This window comes from Elaeis guineensis, chromosome 7 (assembly GCF_000442705.2).
Source record: "Elaeis guineensis isolate ETL-2024a chromosome 7, EG11, whole genome shotgun sequence".
Classification (NCBI taxonomy): Eukaryota; Viridiplantae; Streptophyta; class Magnoliopsida; order Arecales; family Arecaceae; genus Elaeis; species Elaeis guineensis.
The window spans coordinates 43,206,976-43,229,710 of record NC_025999.2 but is presented as its reverse complement, the minus strand read 5'-3'; the positions used below and the strand labels follow the sequence as shown (position 1 = coordinate 43,229,710).

Here is a 22,735-nt window from a genome sequence, read left to right as displayed (position 1 = left end):
CTAATTAGACTAGGATCTAACTAAGAGATTTTTGGATTCCTATTTAGACTAGGAATCCTCTTTTAACTAGGTGACATCTAATTCCTAATTGGATTAGGTTTTAATCTAAATAGTTGGGACTTCTAATCAGATTAGGATTTCAATCTATTTGGGTCTAATCAATTCCTAATACAATTAGAATTGATTAAAATTTTAATTGATTTAAATCAGCCATCTAAAGAGGAGTCCTAAGTGGTTAGGACTCTCCCTCTCCATGCACCATAAGGAAGCCCCATGCCCACTCATATTTGGATGCCATATATACCCCATGCCCCACTTTTTTTGCATGTAAGAATCCATGGGAAACTCCTTTCTCTCCATGAGATATCTTGGCGCAAATAGAAGAAAGTTTGGACGGCATCATGATGTAAGAGTCCTAGGATCATTGGACTCTTATCTCCTACTTAAAATCAAACTCTCTTTCTACTTAAACATAGGATAAGAGAGGGGCAGTAACAACCTGATGGTGATCATCTTTGGATGCCAAAAGGATAAGGAGGCGTATGTGAAAAAAAAGGAGAGAAGAGAGGCGTGGCATGATGCTTCATGGCATGAGTTTTGATTGCATCTATCTCTTCTTTCTTACTAACAACCAAAGGTTGGTTGTTAGAGACTCTTCTCTCTCTCTTTTGTCCAAGTTTGGATATGAAATTTTTCTCTCTTTATCCAAGGGTTGGACATATATTTTTACATCTCTAGGATAAAGATTTGGTGCATGAGTTTAAAAATATATATATATATATTCTTCTCATGATCTCTAGCGTAGAGATCATCATTCTCCTATTATTTTCTTCTCTACGAGTGTCTTGAGAGAAAAAAAGATTTTTCAACCGTCAAGATGCGATCTCTGCAAGAGAGCTAGCATCCCGATGAGATTAAGAAGCTTCTGATCAAATCGAAGTCTCGTGTGGATATCCGTAGAGATCAGACACTTGTACGATTTCAACGGACCTTTGGAAGACATCCACGATCATTAGTTCGCGATGTTGATCGACCCACGTCAAGGTATGAAGATTAGATCTTTTTTATTTATTTTTTTCTATTTGATTTCTATATCTAAATCCTATCTCACATATGTAGATCTTATTTATGGTTTTAAGATTTGATCTTATATATGCTTGAATTAAATTAGATTTAATCTGAATTTTTAAAATTTCTGTGTACTCGTTTCAAAATTTTTGCATGCATAAAATCATGAAATTCCAACACATGCGAGTGATGGAACTAGTTTCTACGGAAGCCATTCAAAAGGATTGCCAGTTTAGTGCATGAGCATGAAAATGGATCCAAGAGTAATTCTTTGTGCACCGCATGCGATGCAATAGTAACGTATCACCCAATAATATTGGGGCATGTAGCATATTTAAATAAGACGGATATTTAATGCCACTCAATTTTTTTCTTTCTCTTATTTTCAGTGACAAATATTTTTTTCTTTATACAACAAAGAAGGAATAGTATTATTACTTTCAAATGCCTTGTATGATTTTTCATGAATATATATGATGTCTTAAACCATATATATGACTTCCTGCATATTTATAACATCCTGAATAATATATTGACTTCTTGATGCCTTGTATGAATTCGTATAAATATATATGGCATTCTGAACAATATATATGACATCCTTAACAACATATATGGCTTCCTAACACTTTATATAATTTTCTGTGAGTATATATGACATCCCCAATAATATATATAACTTTCTATGAATATATATGACATCCTGAGTAACATATATTGCTTTCTAATGTCTTAAATAACTTTCTATGAATATATATGATATTCTGAACAATATATATTGTTTAAGACGTCATATATATTCATAGGAAGTCATATATATTGTTTGAAATATCATATATATATACTCACAGAAAGTCATATAAGATGTTAAAAAATCATATATGTTATTCAGAATACATATATATTCACAAAATATAATATATATTATTTAAAATATCATATATATTCATAAAAAATTATACAATGCATCAAAAAATTATATATATTATTCAAAATATTATAAATATATAAAAAATTATATATATGATTTAAAATGTCATATATATTCACGAAAAATCATAAAGACATTAAAAAATAATAATACTATTCTTTCTTTATTGTATAAAGAAAAAATATTTTCATCACTGAAAATTGAAGGAAGAAAAAACTGGATGGCATTAAATATATCTCTCATTGTTCGGTATGCTTCATGCTTTAAAATAATTGAGTGATGCACTCCACATTAAATTTATTACACCGCATGCAATGCACAAAGACTTTCTTATGGATCCATGGATCCAATTGCACCAACTTGTATTGAAACCTCTCTTTGCTTGTGAAGTCAAGAGGAAAAGACCAATTGACCCTTGAGTTTAGCATCACTTCTTCAATGCTCATAGCCTTACAATGGCTAATAATTTCATGGGCACAAATCAAAAGAATCTATTGTAAGAAAAACTGATTTTGATGATCAGCTAAGATATAACACCCTTCACTCCGTTGGCCAAAGATTTAAAGAGAGTTTCAATTATGCCATGGAAAAAGGAGATCAGCCAGATGTAAGCTTTTACAGCTGAAACTCCTACCTTTTTTTCAGTGAAAGGATAGCCCAGCGTAGATAGTTCCAGTTGCTCGGGGTAGACTATGGCCCAATCAATTGAGAAAACTTATAGTTGCTTCTCCAGATGCTTGAAAAAAGTAACAAAACAAATGCTCGAGTTTGTCAGCTACTTCTTTTTGGTCAGTTATTTCACCTGTTCATAAGCAACCTTAGAATGCCGTTTCTTGACCACCGCTCCTAGCAATTTTGTGAAAATAATATCATGGTCCCATTCTTTGAGCCATTGAAGTGTTGACACGTGTCACTGGTGAGTATACCCTCCTATATAGCCAGAGATTCGAGCTGTCCCTTGGAGATCATTGCCATGAAGATCTCTCCTCTTCAATCATGTCTAGGGCATGAACCTCATCCAGAATCTCCTTGTGGTTGATTAGGATTTTTGGCATGTTGTCTTTGCTCCAACACCACCTGTTAAAGAGTAGCAAATTTGCATTAAGAAGTTAAGGCTGGGTCACTATGCGAAGGACAATTTTTCCACAATCAAGAAATAAGATTGCAAAGGTTGTCATAGGAGAGAGCCAGAAGGCCCCCAACTGGAATATTTTGTGTAGCTGAGAAGATAGAAGTGTGATCAGAAAATGAGGATATTGTACCTTCCAATCAGGCGAAATCATGAACAGGTCTAGCCTTGGATGGAGTGGGAAGAAGCCAGTTGCTAGACCATGTGCACTTCCTCCTAACAGTAGGTAGATCATAGTCATGTTGGCACGAAGTGCGCCATTTGTCTTTGACATGAGTGATTGCCACCTCTTCATGACACTTCGAAAATACTTGAGTTGCCTCCAACAACCATGCTCCATGAATAACACTGCAGGTTTGCCCCTTCAATATCTAATTCCCTTTTGCATTCCTCACAATTCTGCTCTCCAACCCCAGCTACCGTGATTGGTTGCTTATGGCCGACTCTCTCAAATATCTCTAAAGAGAGATGAGTTTTGATTGCTCAAGCAAGTTCATGACATTGAGATCCCAGTCTAATCAAAATTTGATATAGTTCATTTACAGCCAAATCAACTCATCGGTCAAATAGAGCTAGCATTTTCAAAGCAAAACATGAATTGTAATATTCTTACTGAAATTAACGGTTCTTGCACTTAGACCTAGAAGAAACATATTGCAGCTATTGAGTAATGCCCTGACAGTCCTCGGGCTAATGAAGTAAAATAAACCAACAGCTAACCATGTATTCAACTCTTAATCAGGAGATGTCATGTAAAGCAAACGTATTGGAACATTTGGACTGTCATGTAGTGAACAAACCAGATCACGTGTTTATGCCACATCCAAATCAGTCCTACCAGACTAGAATGGCTCTTGAAACCTTAAATCAGCAGGCCCAGGGCCCAAGATACCTTTCTCATGCTCCACGGGGATACCGCTAGGACCAAGAGATGGGTCTGCATGCCCGGGTTTCTCTTCATCAGCCGGTATCTGCTGCCTCCAGCTGCTCCCTATCCATTCATGCTGCTGACAAGGTTAAAAAAAAAATTAACCGAGAGTGGAATCATAAGCATGAATATGATCATAGTTGAAAAGCTTGAAACATGATTCTCAAAAGTAAGAAAACTTGCTTCTTCATGGGCATGATTTCCATCCTGCAACATGGGAGTCATAATGGGGGGGACAACATCAGGGTCAGGCTTCTGAAATACAAATATAGAATATAAACCTGCAGAAATATTGAAACTACAGTCAATGCTGGCTGGAGAAGGAATCCTCACGTATAATAAAGGAAAGTGTACAACTTCACCTAACAAGTCATAGGAACGAGCAAGAAGCTTTCCTCGAGGATCTACAAAATTTGCACCATAACTGAAAAGCATTCCTGCAAATTGTGCTCTGAGAGCAAATTACAAGCATCTTCAGGTTTGCTAGCTAGAAAACAAAATGAAAATCCTAGGAGAAGCATAACAACTGGTTAAAATAATAGAACACCTTAAAAGGTTTCTAAACTAAATCAAGGCTGTTTTCCTTTCAAATAAGTTCCAACCAAGATTATCTTAGAATTTGCCCTCATTAGTTTTAAACAACCAGCTATATTAAGTTGATTATCTGCATATCTGAAAATCAACATTGGTTCATTAAGAGTCAGACTTGAACACGGCACATTTTTAAATCTGCATAATATATGCTGGTTGGTTGCCACAGCATATCTGAAATAAAACCCTTTAGTCACAGATCCAAACATTGCGTTCATATGGAAATACTACTATATAATGCAAGTTGTTTCTGCCTTGGTACATTGATTTCAAAGCAATAAACAAGTCTCATCCCGAAGTATAGCCCCAATGTGGACCAAGGCAAGAACAAAAAGAACAACAATGATGAAGAATTTCTAGAATCTTGAAAGAGCATTAGTCCATTTCATGCATGATCAAAGCCAATTCATATACCAGTTAATTGCAAAGTTGCGTGCCATGACTTTGATACGTATTATTGGGTCCAAGCAAACCTGTCCACCAGTCCTTCCATGTTCCTAGCTCTATGGTATAGTGACACACTATAGTATATTTACCCCAGCAGGCAACTTCTAAGCAAGATGGGATAAAGTACAACACAAATTTGGATGATGTAAAGATATACAGGTGGGAGCCCATCGGAGTGTCCTCTGTGAGGCCCTAAACGACATATCTAGGAATTAAGAATACAAAAATAGCACACAATGTTCAATCCTATTGGGCTGCAAGTCTACTGCTCGTCTATATAATTGCTTACAACATCATGGTGTGTGCCCATAAAGCATTTGTATGCAGGTTAACAGGGCAGCATAACTTTAATTACATTATGATTTCTCAGGGACCACTTGGAGTTTGCACCTTCAGAGAGCTCTTTTGCTTATTACAATGGCAAAGTTGTAAAGAATTGACTGGTTGAGTGGTTGCCACCTCCCTCTTGTTAAGAAGATTAGAAGATTAGGCTGATAACTTAACGTGGATAGCGGAAGAATCAACATCAGAAATTCCTTTTACAAATTCCCGTCTAATGGCAGAGCATCATGACTTGGAGGGAGGATTGTGGGCTGCATCACTATAATTTCACAGCACACTAGTTGACATTCTTTGTGGAGGTAGTTCTTTTTCATGTCTATAGGCACTTTCTCTCTTTCTAATCAAGAAAGTTGTTTCTTCCTTTTTTCCCTTTTTTCTTATTTTAAAAGAATGAATTCTGCTGTCTTTTATATCATCTCCACTTTTACATATTTCATTTAAATAAAACTAGCATTTGCATCATCTCTAAAGAAATCAATGAAAAGGTTTCAAATATTCATGTTGGTAGGCAGTGCCAGAAAAATGCTAGTACTACATAACAAGATGTACCAAAGATCCAAAAAAAAGCTTTAAAAAAACTTAGAAACTAGGGAAAACTTGTTCCATTAGTTGGATATCTTCCTAAACCTTCACATATGTTATGAAAGGTAGATCCCATGTTTGAAGGATCACATGGTGGATTTTGCTAGATACATTTGAAATCTGACTATTATTTCGTGTAAATGACTTGGACGGTTTCACTCAACTTTCAATGCCTATCTTGCAACAACTTAAGGCCAAAATGTAAGATACCCCTCCTAGATGTTTCACGGAAAGCGACAATTTGATTATTAGTATAGTGCTACTTCCTACATACAACACAAGGAATACAAAGTTTGGGCCCTCCATCTTCTCATATACATGGGATTCTTTTGGATTTTTTTTTTTTCAAAACCCATATTCTTTGATGGTGTGATCAAATCTCTTGTTCCAGCTACTTTAGGCTTGCTTGAGAACAAATATGGATTTGTTCATGTTGGAAACCATGTGCTCTTACTGTAGAGAGATGAATTCTGCTCACTAAGCCATATAGATCTCTTTATCCAGCATTTAATTTTGAATGAGTCTTAACATTCATCAACCAAATTTCATAATTATAGTAAGCTATTCAACAGCATTCTAATGGATTTCAACCTGAACACAAGAAAAAAGATTTTTTAATGATTACTTCATTGATCAGAATGTGCCCTTCTGCCACCAGTTGTACCTTGAACATTTCAACCTTCCCATCCATGTCTTTTTTCTATTTAAATATCCACTAGCATCAAATGTGTTTTGTCCCTTCGAGTAGATCCACAAGAGTTGAGATGATATTAGTTTTCATAATATCCATTTGTGAGTTTGAAGAGTCAACATCTAAGATAACCTGTTAATAGTTACAAGGATCACTGTCTTTGTAACCGAGAGTCATAAGTTTCTCCTACATAGGAGAATCCCCAAGATTCTTATGTCTATTACAATGTTCGCGTCTCTATTTTTGATGAGCTGGAGGTTCAATTGAAATTTAGTATAATCCTAAGGTACATTCTCCCCCACTTCTCTCAAATCTATGTCTAGGACTGCTTGTTTAGAGAGAGTAATGTCCTCCAAAAAAGACAGTTTTACTAATAAGATTTTGTTCATCCTTGTGCAATTAGTATCCCCTAGTTTACATACATAAACTGACAAAGAAGCATAACTCATCCAACTTATCAAGGTATGCACAATAACCTTACACTCTAAAGTGCCACAAGCTGGGTTCCTTTCCTCTCCACATCTCATATGGTGAGCCTAACAAAGTTAAAATTCAGCTTAATTAATATGTAACTAGATCTTGAAACATGCAATGCATAAGAAAGAATGGATGGCTAAGATCAATTACAGTCAACCATTTAATTTGTTAAGAGCAAGATTTTAAATCCCGTGGGATAAAGCTATCTCAGTATCTGCATAGAACGGGATGCCCTGCTATTCCATCCTATCCCAATAGCCATCCAAGTCATGCATCTTGATAGATATCCTCCACCTCTCTCCCTTCTTTTTTTCTTTCTTTATTTTTTCTTTCCTTCTTTTCTTTCTTTTTCTTCTACCTTCCTTTTTTTTTCTTTTTTTCTTTCCTTTTGTCATCCCTTCTTTTCTTTTTTTTTCTTTTTTCTTCTTTCTTCTTTCCTTCCCTTTTTTTTTCTCCCTTCCATTTTTCCTTTCATTTTTCTTCTTCTTCTTTCCTTTCACTTTTTTCTTTTTTATCTTCACTTCTTTCTTTTCTTTTTCTTCTTCTTTCTCTGTATGAATGGGTTTTAGAGTCCCGACCCCATCCCGATCTCTTTTTTTATAGGAACGGGATGGGACAACGGGGACGGCCTCCCGTCCCGCCGGAATGTAAAACCTTGGTTAAGAGTTTGTTCTAGTTTTCTAGTGTCAAATTTCTCAAGATAGAAAGATAAAGCTGATGATTGAGAAGGCAAATCTTTTGGGATTTTTGAATTAGGACTTGAGAATCTGGTATCTTGGAGAGTCCCAAGAGTTAGCAGCTTTGTTTTTGCCCTCTATCAATTGGGACACATGAAGGAGAGAGGAGACGGCTGGGTTTCCAACTCTTGTTCACTTGGGACTCTTCAACATTATTTAGTATCAGAATTTTAAAAGATTACACATACATATGTACCACACCTTTGTTCAGCTATTTGTTTCTCACACTGTCATGTAAGACCATGGGATGTACCACTGACAATCGATGATCGTGAAGAGTTCCCATTACATGTAGTAAAACATATGCACTCTGTATTGCATAATGCAACAAGTTTAAAGAAAGTCTAGCATAACCCATCATGGACCTAACCAAGATTTTAAATCCCATAGGAGAAAGGTGTCCCAATTTCTCCATAGAATAAGATGTCCCATTGTCCCGTCCAATCCGACAGTAATCCCGATCATGCATCCTAATGGATATCATCCATCTTTCTCCTCTTCTTCCTTTCTTTTTTTCTTTCTTTTCCTCTCCCTTCCTTTCTTTTTTCTTTTTCTTTCTTTTTCTTCTCTCTTCCTTTCTTTTTTTCATTTTTCTTCTTTCTTTTCGTTTTTTCCTTTCCTTCATTTTTCCTTCATTTCCTCCTCTCCCTACTTGGATGGATTTTGGAATCCGAAGCCCATCCCAATCTTATTTTCTCATAGGAACAGGCTGAGATGGCCAAGACGCCTCCCATCCCATCGGGATGTAAAACCTTGGACCTAGATCCCATTGCTCTTTACAACAATCTCAAATTGCCTAAAGGCACCCAAGATTAGCCTACTAAGAGGCATCCCATTACTCTTAAATAGTCCAGAAATTCGTTCAAGAAATATCCGCCTCTTCCATCTAAACATAAAGCCCGAATAGGTACCCTTAGACTCTTTTCCAACCAATACTATGTACTCCATGAAATTTTTAAAAGACTCAAACTTTTAGTGGTAGAATCCGAATCTTGAGTAATCATCAATGAAAATGATGAACTTGTATCCACATCTCACAACCACATTAATAGAGGACATAAATCCATGTGAACTAGTTCAATTAATTCATCATCAAGCTCTCCTTTTTTGAGATATGGAACTTTGGTTCTCAAAAGAATGACTAAAAGGTAAACCAGTTCAAAACATCCAAAAACCTCAAATGTCCACTCCCAACTAGGGTCCACTGAACCAATACCAAGAGTCATATCAGCCACTGATTGGTACGATATGGTATCGGTATATATCGTACCGAACCACAGTGTATCGGAACTATGGAGAGGGAGAGAAAGAAGGAGAGGGAGGGGGAGAGAGAGGCTAAGGCTATTGAACTCACTAGGCCGAGGCTAAGGCATCCAACAATAAATTTATGAGAAGATAGAGGCCAAATGAGGTAGGAGAGGGAGAGAGAGGGGAAGTGAGGGTTTTGCAAGGGCTTGAAGCAACTTAAAGTTGTTCGAATACAACAATAGGGACACAGAGAGAGAGAGGAGGAAAGGAGAGGGAGGCTTACCTTAAGCAACCGTCCAGTGGAGAGAGAGCAAAGGCCCCAAACATCCAATGGAGAAAGCCCTCGCAAGGCAGAGAGAGCAAGCAAGAGAGCCCTCAAAGGTTCTCCAAGCTCGATGGTTCGACCCGGGGATGGGAGAGGTGAGGAATTTTATAACTTGAACCAACCCTCACGGCCAAACTATCCTATGTCAGAGTCAGTTTGGTTTGGCATGGGCTGAACGAGACATTCCTTATTCCCAACTACACCATGAATCCTATCAGTGTTAATATGATTTGCATGCCACAAATATGTAGAATTGTTAGAAATGTAGTCCACTTTAGAATGACACTCAAGATAGTCACAAACATGTCTTTCTTATCATCATTAGCTATAATAAAAAGAAAATACAAAACATCAGCCCTATATGGCATGGTTGTCAGCTGTCAGTTTTCAACTTTTGGTTTTCACTTTCAAAATCATAAAAATCAAGGCGTAAAAGTTGTTTGGTAGGTGATTTTATGTTTCCAATTTTTTAAAAGCCATTGTCTAGTTCAGGGAAAAGTAAAGGCCAGAAATCTTGGCTTTCAATTTTTTTTTTGCAAATTACTTCTCTTTTACCCTTGTCACCATCACCATGACAAACACCACTGCTATCACCACCACCACCACCAATGCTACCACTACCAACAGCCATCGACACAACCCTATTAACAACCCCACCCCGTGGGCACCAGGCCACCGCCCTAGCAACTATCAAACAAGTTTCAAGTTTCCAATATTCAAAAAGAAAAAAAACCAATAATTGGATTTTACATACATACATACATATACATACATACATATATCATTGTTTAACAAGTTCACTTGCAAACTTCAAAATCCTATACATACGTGGTGAATAAGGACTAAAGATTAAAGAGTGCCTCTAAGCACAAATGCATTTTGTTTAGATAAGCAGAGAACAATGTTGCGAATGGTTAGTCAACCCCAACTAGTTTGGGATAAGGGCTTAGTAAGTTGAAGATTCCCCATGGTCAACATTGGAACCTTTGCTTCAAACCCCCTCTAAAGATGCATCTCTTCATCCTCCAAGGACTTGCTTCTCCAAACCACTGCAAAGAATTGAAAACATGCACCATGGGCTTGCTTCATGAACCAAGAGTTGGGAGCAGGGTTTGCCATACCACCCGAACCGGCCGATACGGGGCGAACCGAGCAAGACCGGCAGCTAGCCGATCGAATTCGGACCTTTTTTGGGAAAACAAAGGATGCTGGACCAAACTGCTTGGTTCGGTCTGATACACTGCCGAACCGCCCAAACCGGAGGATTCAGTCTGGTTTGGTGCAGTACAGATCTGGTTCGATACGATTCAGTACGGTTTTCTTTTTTTTTTAGTGATGGTGGATGAAAATTTTTTTATTTTTTTAATGTCAATACAAGTCAATACAGTATGGTACGGTAGCGTACCATACCAAGCAGAAATCCGTACGGATCTCGGTATCGGTTTCTGAAACCTTGGTTAGGAGTAAGGTTCGTCTTCTCGGTACCGGATCCTATATCGATAAAATCCCTCAATAATTTCAATATACGGTATGATATGGTACGACTGTATTGATATGGGATGGTTTGGCATATTGGCACGATATCGGTTGGTATGGTACGTTCCATACTATCCGATATGGGGCGGTATGGCAAACCATAGTTAGGAGGGCTAGTTAAAAGTTTGACCTCAACTAACATAAATATGTTAGTGTCATACAAACTAACATTTGCCCATAGCAATTAGGCTGCCATACTGATGAATCCTTGGTGAGACATCCTAGCTTCTTGTGCTATGGCTAAGAGTCATCACTATAACAATGCTTCCTAAACGGAAGCATTTATTGAAAGAACATTCTTCAATCTATCACTTCGCATCTATAAAGATAGTAGGCTTTCCATAGCATATCAAATGTGTACTCTTTTCTCAGAAAAGCCTTTGAGATTACCTAATTCTAAAGAATATAGAATTGAACCTTATGCTTGACATTTCTCCAACTATGAGATCCAATTCTAGTTTTCTAGACTCATCAAACAAGTTTTAGGTTCTTAGGAATAGGAAAACCTAATCTAATATCTCATCTATAAATGCATAAAAATTTCAAATACCACTTCTAAGTCTGGTCCCACAAATGAACTTTTTCTAGAACATAGTTTATTGACCTATGGTTGCCCATAAGAGTATAATTATGCACAAAAATAAACCCATTATCTAATATAAAGCCATAATGAAATAAATATAAACATCCAGTTATTAGAAAGTCAACTAAATATAGAGTTTTAATCTAGCAATACTACTCTACAAGATTTAAGAATTTTCCATTAAAGTGCATCATCCCAAAGTACACTGCAATGCCTACAATGGAAGTAGGGGCCAAATTGAAGGAATGGATAAATACCATGTCCCTCCTTGGATGAACATCACTATCATGGATTCTGTTGATGCAGAATTCTGCCGAAGCCGGAGTTGGAGTCGAGATGACCGCGGCCGCCGCCAGGACCTGCAAGGAAAGTCTAAACCGGAGTTGGAGGTGCTCCGGCAAGACCCTCCGATGCTCAAGTCAATACTCTGCTTCAACAGAAATGGAGTGCTCGAGTGAAAATTTTAGCAGAGTTTTGAGACAGTTTTTGAGCTTAGAGAAGAACGTATCTGGGAATCCCTTTTTATAAACGGAATGTGTAACTAATTGACAGTGACGTCTGTAACCGCCTGGTAGTGGGCTGTTCAGAGCCGCCCGGAGTTTGTTACGGAGAGTAGTGGCGTCAGGGGTCGTTCAAGGCCACGTGGAGTTTGTTACGGAGAGTAGAGTGGTGTCCGTTGTCGCGACTTGCCAGAGAGTAGTGGAGCCATGCGGAATCCGTTGCAGAGAGTAGAGCAGGGTAGTGGCCATTGTCGTGACTTACCAGAGAGTTCGGATCTGTCAGCTGGGACATCTGATGGAGCGGAATGGCTCTCTATCCCGTCGATCTGGGAGAAGCTCGGATGTCTCCGAAGCTGCTAACGAGTCTACCGTTGTCGGATACCTTAGGCGCTGATACTACAGGTGGGAGTCACCAGCTGTAGAAGCTCGGATGGAGACTTTCCGTTGGTGAAGCCTGGTAGGAATTCGATTGCTAGAGAAGTCCGTCTGGGATTCGCCTGATATGAAAGCTCGTCTGAAGATCTGCCGGAGAAGTTCGGTTTCATGAAGGATCTGACGGAGGGTCGGCCGGCGATGGACTTCGGATGGCGCTGGGGAGGTTCGGCAGACGTCGGAGGCGATCGGTCGTTGTAAGAATCCAGCTGCCGGAGTCCGTCCATCGTAAAAGCTCGTCCGATATCCAGCCACTATGGAAGTTCGGTTGAGGTCTGGTTCTTGCAAAAGGCTGAAAGGAGACTGCTTATTGTAGAAGCTCGATCGAAGATCGGTTGTCGTGGGAGCTCGGAGTAGCGATCTGGCCGGTGAGTCCCGTCCCGCTGTAGAAGCTCGTCTGGGATCCGGCTACGAAGAAGCTCGGCTGAAGTCTACCTGTAATGGAAGTTCGAAAGAGACGTGTTTACAGTAAGGGCTCGAATGGAATTTGCTTACAGTAGAGATCCGGAGTAGACCGCCCGCTATAGGAGTTCGGAGTAGACCGCTCGTAGTAGAAGTTCGGCTCTCACAGGAGGCCGATTAGAATCTTGAAGGCGGTCGACCGTCATAGAAACTCGGATGGAGTCCGATTACTGTAGAAACCTCGTTGTCAAAGAAGCTCGGATATTGACGAAGTCCGGAAGGAGTTCGGAGAATAGTTAATCACTGTAGAAGATCGGCTGACAGTGAGGCCTAGAGAGCCTTTGGAGCGGCACGGTAGATGGATGGAGAAGCTCATTGTTGGAGAAGTCCGGAAGCTCAGACGGTCGGGGGGGGTTCAGAGAGACGCCACACAAGATCGGAAGCCGGAGAAGCCCTGGAAGGGTCAGTCTTTTACAAACTTCGGTCGGGGGGTATTTTATACCCAACACCAGTCTCCCTACTTCCGAGTTCGGATTTCGAACGAAGTACAGAAAAATTCTCACAGCCGAAGTTGCTTCCCTCGATTTTCGCATTCGGTGGTTGCCAGATATTTTGACATTCGGCACGCTGGTACTAGAGGCTTTTCGAAAAAGATTTCTTCTTTTTAGAATTTCCGTCGGAGCGTGGCTCTAGGTACGGTGTAATAATGACTTTGTCAGCTGCCAGCCGTTTCCAACGGTCTGTCAAGGTGAGTGGGACACGCGGCGAATGCAGGCCGACCAGAGGAGATCCGCAATCATTATTGCACCGGATACCGGGGTCTATTTAAACACGTTCTCCTCCTTCAGGGGTCTCGCTTTGCCTAAGAGAATCCCTCGATTCCCCTCCTCTTCCCCGAGAGCTCCAGCTTCCTCTAGCATCCTTCTCGGCCTTAGGCATCCTCCGGGTTGACTTCCATCGTCCTTGCCGTCTTCCTACACTTCTGGGGCCGATCTAGGTTAGTTTCGGAACTTCTTGTCGTTTTTCTGTCCTTTCTTCTTCGTATTCTGTTCGTTTAGCTTCCTCGAGGGCCTGTTTGCTATTTTTCCTGATTTTTTCGGAATTTTGTGGCTTCCATTTGATCCAAAATGTCTTCTGATATCTCCTCTTCTAGCAGTTCTAGGAGTTCGTCAGCTCCAGTTCCCCAAAGTCCTTGTACCGTAGACGAACCCGTAGCTAGGACCGAACCTTGTCTGGCCTTTGCGCCGGACACCATCTCCGGCTCCTTGACTCCGGATGAACTCTCACTGATAAGGATTCAGTATGGAGTTCCTCCGGAGTACGAGCTGGAGCTTCTCGGGCTAACTGACCGGGCTAGCGCCTCTCCTCCCGGCCGCTTCTGTCTGTACCAGGAGGCCTTCCGTGCCGGACTTCGGCTTCCCCTACCATCCTTTGTCGTCGCTCTCTTTCGTTTTCTGAACATTTCTCTAGTTTCCGTCGTGCCGAACTCCTTTAGGTTTTTAATAGGGTTTCTTTCTCTTTGTAGTTTAGCTGAAGTTCGACCGACACTTTCTTTGTTTAGAAATTTCTACACCTTCAAGCGTCATCCCTCGGTAAAGGATTGGTGGTACTTCTCCCCTTAGTTCGATAGAAAGGGGTTGCTGAAAGACGCCCCTTCTTCTATCCACAACTGGAAGGAGAGGTTCTTCTATGTCCGATGCCCGATCTTGGAGCTAGAATTACCCCCTGGGGCTCTCTGAGGGATTCCGTCTGCCAGACTTCTAGCCTGGAAAGAGACGACCTCGAGGCCTCCAAAAAGCTCGAGGCCTATCGAGCCCCCCTCCTCCCTGAACTTCTGAAGGAACAACTTTTGTTCAACGTCGGCCTGAGTCCTCTTAACCCTACCGGTACCATTATTATATTTATTTTTTTTTCTTTCTCTTATTCCATCTCTAAGCCGTGTTGATTTTCTTTTATCGCAGACATGGACGCAAGCGTAGCTCGGAGGTTAGCCCAGGATCTCAAGACCCACAAGAGGAAAGATGCCTCGACTTCGGGGTCGGTGAAGAAAGCCAGGACAGAAGGGACAAACTCGGCCACGCCTGCTCCGGTGGCCGTCGCCGTCGAAGTCCCTTTCGACGCCAAACCCAAAGTCCCTCGAGCCCTTTCAAGGAGCCCTCCGGCCGAGGATCCCGCTCCAAAGCTCGTTCCGAGGGGGCGCCCGGAGCCGAAGGGAGGAGGAGAAAGAAGACCCTGGCCCAGAGGAGCCGCAGTCATAAGGTTGCCGTCGAGGGGGCCAGCGGCTCCAAGAAAGACCTGGGGGAAAATCCCTTCAACAACAGAGACTTAATAAAGAGGCTAGTCAAAGGGTGCATTCTGCCCAAGGTCGTCGAGAGGATCGTCCTAGTCGATCCTGAGCTGTAGGTCTGGGACTCTCTAGGATCTTTCCTCGAAGTAGGTTAACTCATCTTTTTCCTCCTCCCTGCTTCTTAATTTATTCTTCAGCCTTTATATTGACTCCCTGACCTCTCTTACAGATTGGGCACCAGCTTGTCGCCAATGTCAAGGCGGTGAAGATTGCCAAGAGGGAGGCAACTCGTGCAGAAGAAGATCGCCTGGTTGGGGCCGCCCGCCTCGAGGAGAAGATCGCCGAGGTCCTAAGTCTCCGGGAGGCGCTGGAAAAGGAGGGACAAATCTCGTCCGATCTGAGGACCGTCTTGGAGGAAAGAGGGAAGGCTGAGGCCGAGGTCTCCGCATTGAAGGCGCAGGTTTTCGAGTTGAAGGCGTAGGTTTTCGAGCTGAAAGTGCGGATCCCGTCCCTGGTCTCGGAGACAAGGGCCCGAGCAGTGGAGGAGTTCAAAGCCTCCTCCGAGATGGAGAATCTAAAGGTCCAATTCGGCCAGGATGCCTTCATCAAGGGTTTCGAACTCTGCCAAGAGGTGGCTGGGAGGTTTCCCGAATTGAATCTCGGCTTCCTGAACAAGGCATCCGATGATGAAGCCGGACCATCCGAAGCCGCTGCCAGTCCTCCCCCAGCCGGGACCTCGTCGACCGCCGCGACTGCCGCTGACGATCTTCCGGGGACGCCGAGCCCCTCTACTTCTACCCCAGAGGTCCGGAACCTCTAGCTTTGTATTTTTTCTTTGTGGTGATTTTTCTTCGTTCTCTTGTACTTGAAAATTATTTAATCAATGAAATCGGATTCTTCTTTACAGAGGGCCCCCTCTATTTTTTTTTCCTTCTGTATTCTTTTCCTTCTCTTTATCTTCTTGTACTAATCTGAGTCGTGGCACTCTTGTCTCCCAACGACAGTGCCCTGCCGAAGCTCTCCCCCTGCTACAGGGGATTCCTCTGAAGTCGACGATCCGAGACCTCAGAAGGAAAGTTCGTCAGTTGAAGAAGAAATCCAAGAAGCTGGAAGATGAACTTCACTGACTGAGGAAGAGCCATTCGGAAGTCACTGCAGAGGCTGTTCGTCTTCAGGACCTCCACAAAAAGGGGCTCATGGAATTCACACGGAAGAAGGCCGACTTCGTTACAGAGCTCGAGGAACTCCGGAAACGTGCCAGCGACCGATCTTGGGCTCAGGCTTCCAAGATCAGCTCCCTTGAAGTCGAGCTGACGGCCGCACGGGAGAAGATCGGCCAGTTGGAAGGGAGCTCGTCCTGGCTCACAATCCAAGCCGACCGCGATCGAAACTGATCGCAGAAGCTCTCCGACCTTCAAAAGCAGCTGCAGGACGCTGAGGCGAACTACAACGCCTACCGAGTCGGCTGGAGCGGGCAAGTAGATGACTACCGAAGGAAGCTCCAGACGGCGACCGACGAAGTTGCCCGCCTTCAGAGGCAGCTATCTGAGAGAGCCCAGCTCGCCTCTGCTCAAGGCTCCGACGAGCTCCGCTCTTTGAGGGGGACCATGGCAGAATTGTCCGTGGTCCTTGGGCGGGAGGAGGCTGAACTGCAGCAGCTGAAGATTCAGCTGGTCCACAAGCAGCAGGCGATCAAAGATGCCGAGGTGGAGTCTGAGGTCCTGAGGAAGAGGCTTCGAGAGTCGGAGGGCGAGAGCCGACGGTTCCACCAGATGTACCGGGATATGCTGCTAAGAAAGATGGAACTAAAGGAAGAGGTTGAAAACTTACGGCAATCCCTAATAAGGACCGAGACCGAGAGCTCGAAGTTGGAAGAAGCCGAGCTTCCTTAGAGCTCCTTTCTTCTCTTTTTTTTTTATGTATTCTCCATTTTTTTTGGCCTTCAGGGCTTTGTAATGTGTACTTCACCAATGAAATGAAAATGAAGTTGTCTATTACCTTGTCCATTTTGGTGTTAAGTTGTCGTTTACCGAACTTCTTTTGTCTTTCGTCCTGTTCCTGTTCGACGTCGACGTTGTTTGAAAATTCCTGATCGTCGCTATGCTGATTCGCCCTTTAGGACCGAAGATTTTCGACAAGGATCTTCTTCCTCGTTGAGGCGAGGTCCCCTGAATCTCGGCCTTCAAAGACTTCGTAATGCACGCTTTACTAATGAAATGAAATGGAATTTTTCTCATTACCTCATCTATTCTTGCTTTGAGTCGTTGTTTACTGAGCTTCTTTTGTCTTTCGTCTTGTTGGACGTCGACGTTGTTTGAAGATTCTTGATCGTCGCTATATTGATTCGCCCTTAGGGACTGGAGAGTTTCGACAAGAGTTTTCTTCCTCGTTGAGACGAGGTCCCTTGTGCCTTTGATGTAGTTCATTTTTCACTTATCGCTGGCATAGTTCGTCATTTTCTCTTTTCATCTCTCCTTTTCTTCTGTGTTCGAGTGAGGGTCTTCCCTCTGCTCTTGACGGGATCGTGAGAGTGTAGAGGGGCCGTCGAGGAGGCTTTCCTCCTTGTCCGGTCTTGATCGACCGAGCCTTTGTTTGTGTCAGGATGAGGTTCTCCTCTTGTTCCCGACAGTCAGTTTCAGCTCATATTAGGACGAGGTTCTCCTTCTGTTCCTAACAGGATTGTGGGGGCACGCAAGGACCGCTGCCAGGACCTCTCCCTCCATCCGGTCTTTAAGTAATCGGGCCTTCGACTTTGCTCATGTTAGGACGAGATTCTCCTCCTGTTCCTAACAAGACTGTGGGGGCACATAAGAACCGTTGCAAGGGCCTCTCCCCCCATCCGGTCTTTAAGAGACCGGACCTTCGACTTTGCTCATGTTAGGACGAGGTTCTCCTCCTGTTCCTAACAAGGCTATGGGGGCACATAAGGGCCGTTGCAAGGGCCTCTCCCCCCGTCCGGTCTTTAAGAGACTGGGCTTTCGATTTTGCTCATCTTAAGACGAGGTTCTCCTTCTATTCCTAACAAGACTGTGGGGGCACATAAGGGCCGTTGCAAGGGCCTCTCCCCCCATCCGGTCTTTAAGAAGCCGGACCTTCGTCTTTGCTCATGTTAGGATGAGGTTCTCCTCCTGTTCCTAACAAGGCTGTGGGGGCACATAAGGGCCGTTGCAAGAGCCTCTTCCCCCATCCGGTCTTTAAGAAATCGGGCCTTCGTCTTTGTTCATGTTAGGACGAGGTTCTCCTCCTGTTCCTAACACGCTTAATTTCATTTGTATGGGAGAGTTACTTCCTGTCGTTATAAGCTTATGCTAAAAGAAAAAATACGCGAATATGAAAGAAATTTTTATTTAGGGCAAAGTTGTTGGTAATACATTCGTAGATTTTTCGAACCCTATAGCCGCGGAAGGTCTGCTCCTCGTCGGGGTCCTCCTGAGATGGAGTTGATAATCCCAATCGGAGGCCGATCTTCAGGTTGCTCCTCCCTCCTTGACGGCTCCGGCTGCGGCACGGCCCTAGGCCGATCTTCCCTACCTTCAGATCGGCGTCGAATGAATTTGTCGAGCCGACCTCGCCTGATGAGCTCCTCGATTTCGTCTCGGAGCTGAATGCATTCTTCCGTATCGTGGCCGTGATCACGATGATAGAGGTAGAATTTGTTCGGGTTGCGCTTTCCGGGGTGCGAGCGCATCCTTTCCGGCCTTGGCAACTGCTCCCTAACCTCCATCAGCACTTGAGTTTTCGATGCGTTGAGAGGGGCATAACTGTGAAATCTTTCGGGGGGAGAGCTCCGCCGAACTCTGTGGTCCGGGCTTCTCTGCTTACGAGCTCGGAGAGGAGTCCGAACACGCCTGTGTCCGGAAAGAGTTCGAGAACGCGGCCGAGCTTCACTCGGCCCTTTTTCAACTGCGGGCTTGCTTAAGTCTCCAGCCTGCCGCTCCTTCGCGGTCTCCTCGTCCTTCATCTTGAAGGCTTCTTCTGCTTGGGCATATCCTTCGGCCCGAGCCAGCAAATCAGCAAAGTCCTTAGGATACTTCTTTTTCAGAAAAAACAAAAGATCGTTCTTCTGAAGACCGCCCTTCAGGGCGGCCATCGTGATTGATTGGTCCAAGTTCCAGACCTCCAATGTGACGACGTTGAAACAGTTGACGTAAGCTCGGATGGATTCCCCCTCCCTTTGCTTGATGTTGATGAGGGACTCCGAGCCTCTCCGGGGATGCCGGCTGCTAACAAAATGAGCCGCAAACTGGTGACTCATCTGGTCAAAGGAGAAGATAGTACCCGGCTTCAACGCTGAGTACCAGTTCCTTGCTGCTCCCTTCAGAGTGGATGGGAAAGCTCGGCACAGGATGGCGTCTGGCGCGCCATGGAGCAGTATCATTGTCCGAAAGGCCTCCAGGTGGTCAATCGGATCCGAAGTTCCGTCGTAGCTTTCGAATTGGGGGAGCTTGAAGTTTGGCGGGATCGGTTCCTGCAAGATCATTTGAGAGAAAGGAGGGTCAGTGCAGATGTCCTCACCATAAGTAGGGGGAGCGTGGCGGAGCTCTTCGATCCGTCGGTTCATCTCCTGGAGCCTTCGATCCAGGAGGTCCTCTCGACTGCGAGTCTCGAGGGTCTTCTGGTAGAGTAGAGGTAGGGATCCTCTGGGAGTGGAATCGTGATCAGACCGGAGACTCTCCACCCTCGGATTCCCCTTGTCGGGGAAGACAGGACGACTGGCCCAAGTGACCCGTCCTACTGTCGGATCTTGGAGCTCCGACGATGCTCTTTCCAACCACACTGACACCTGCGGCTGTTGCTGCTGCTGCTGCATGGCCTGCACTGCTTTAGTGAGGCCTCTGATCTGCTAAACCAGCAGGTCGAACTGCTCCATACCGACCGCCGTTGCCGGAGGAGGATCCTGAGAAATTGGAGGCGAGGCCGGAGCCTGAAATCTGGCCGCAAAGGCCGTGGATCGTCTGGTGGATGCCTTTCGGGGAGGCATCAGGTGAAGATCTAATAGGAGGAGAGGAGGATGTTGGAGGAGATGACTGGAGGCAGTCCCGTTGAGCACTCCTTCAAGAACAAGGGTACATGCGACGTGATCCAAGGCACCAGTGGCCATAAAATTCACAGTTATAAGTTAGGAAATTACTAATTTGCCAACGACAATGCAAGAACACAAGATTGATGAGAGATTGAAATGATACAAATCATTATGCATGAACGAGAGAGATTGCTGATTTAGCTCACCAAGGGTCTACTAATGTATTGTTGTCATTATATCTCCATGTCGGATCACATTGTTATAAGTGTGATTAAGGTAGACCTAAACAGGTATGGGGAGTACAAACTCTGGTTTGACCTAATCCAACAATGTGTCGTATTTAGATCATCCTTATCGCTCTATCTAATCATACTTTCTTTATTGAGAAAAGCTTGGTAAGCATTTTGAACTTAACCATGCTATGTCCATCCTTATCCCACCATCCCCACTATAACAGGAACAGGGGATAGCAATCAGTCAAGCTGGATCAACTCCGAATCAGGTTAAATTCAAGTTGTATAAATGCAACCCTTGATCCATAAGCAACCCATATATAATCAGGTTGCAAATATAGTCATAACCGAAGGCAGAACCAAGAATTTTCATTTTTCGATGTCGGGGAACCATTTATTAAAATTATAATTTTATTTTAAAACATTGCTATTTTACAGATAACAAGAAAAGAGTATTTCAAACACATTCAATCAATATAATCAACATTTAATTAACAAAAATTATTATTAAGGATTACTAACTACAACATACTGAATCAGCCACAGTGTGCTGCTTGGAACTCTTCCAGCAGACAGCCCCACCATTAAGGGTAAAAATAAATCCTGACACACTCTTGCTATCATCGCGATCAGATTGGAAACTAGAGTCTGTAAACCCTATAAGTCTCAAGTCCGATTCACCATATATAAGCCACTGGTCCTTAGTATTTCTTAAATCTTCAGGATGGTTTTAACAACCTTCCAGTGATTCTCTCCTGGATCAGATTGATATCTACTCACTACCCCTAGTGAGTATGCCACATCTGGTCGTGTACATGTCATGGCGTACATGATAGATCCCACTGCCGAAGCATATGGAATCCTACCCATACGCTCTCTCTCTTGAGGTGTTGTCGGACAATCCCTCTTCGAGAGAAAAATTTCATGGCCTATCGGTAGATAGCCTTTCTTGGAATTTTCCATGCTGAACCTTTTCAGCATAGTATCAATGTACGTGGACTGGGATAAGCCAAGCAACTTTTTGGATCTATCCCTATAGATCCTCATCCCTAGGATGTAGGAAGCTTCTCCCAGATCCTTCATGGAGAACTGTGATGATAGCCAAATCTTTATTTCCTGTAATGCAGTGACATCATTCCCGATTAAGAGAATGTCATCCACATACAATACAAGAAAAACTACTACTGGACCATTAGCCCACTTATAAATGCAGGGCTCTTCTCCGTTCTTAACGAAGCCATACGTTTTGATCGTCCTATCAAAACGTATGTTCCAACTCCGAGATGCCTGCTTAAGTCCATAAATGGACCTCTGTAGCTTGCACACCTTAGACTCATCTGTGGATGTGAACCCTTCAGGTTGTATCATATACACCTCTTCGTCCAGCTTTCCGTTTAGGAAAGCTGTCTTCACATCCATCTGCCAGATTTCATAGTCCAGATGGGCAGCTATCGCAAGCATAATCCGAATGGATTTGAGCATTGCCACAGGAGAAAACGTCTCGTCATAGTCTATACCATAACGTTGACGATATCCCTTGGCAACCAGATGGGCTTTATAGGTCTCCACCTTTCCGTCTGCGCCCCTCTTCCTTTTGAAGACCCACTTACACCCTATGGGTTTTACTCCTTCGGGTGGGTCAACCAATGTCCACACATCGTTAACCTTCATGGACTCCATTTCGGATTTCATGACCTCTAGCCATTTCTCAGAGTCAGGTCTCTGCATTGCATCCATGTAGGTGATCGGATCCTCATCGTTTTCATCAAGTTCGACAGGATCACCATCCCGGACCAAGAAACCATAGTATCTGTCCGGTTGATGTGGTACTCTACTAGACCGCCTTAAGGGTGCATAATCAATGAGCTCCGGATCTGATCTAATCAAATCCGGTTCAGGTTCAGTAACATGTGTCGGTTTTTCCACCTGTCGAACTTCGTCAAGTTCGACTTTAGAGGCAACAGTTCCTTCACTAAGGAACTCCTTTTCTAAAAAGATTGCCTTAAGGCTGACAAACACCTTTTGCTCATCAGCAAGGTAGAAATAATACCCTTTGGTCTCTTTTGGGTATCCTATAAAATTACACTTGTCAGACCTAGGTCCAAGCTTGTCTGTAATTAAACGTTTAACATAAGTCGGACACCCCCAAACCCTAAGGTGCGAGAGTACTGGCTTATGTCCTATCCATATCTCATATGGCGTTTTGGCTACAGACTTACTCGGAACTCTATTTAGAAGGTAAC

The 22,735-nt window shown here is 43.2% G+C and overlaps 1 protein-coding gene across 1 annotated transcript in view; it reads right to left on the bottom strand.

Moving 5' to 3' along the window:
* Window positions 1-3,706: 3,706 nt before the first annotated feature.
* LOC140859195 (mRNA cap guanine-N(7) methyltransferase 2-like) overlaps window positions 3,707-22,735 on the bottom strand; it is a 36,126-nt gene continuing 17,097 nt past the window's right edge. Inside the window, exons 4-6 of the mRNA XM_073260828.1 lie at window positions 4,419-4,507; window positions 4,240-4,337; window positions 3,707-4,135 (exon numbers count right to left, since the gene is read on the bottom strand). Of these exons, the coding sequence (XP_073116929.1) occupies window positions 3,971-4,135; window positions 4,240-4,337; window positions 4,419-4,507 (352 nt within the window). The 3' untranslated portion in view covers window positions 3,707-3,970. The remainder of the gene's footprint in view (window positions 4,136-4,239; window positions 4,338-4,418; window positions 4,508-22,735) is intronic.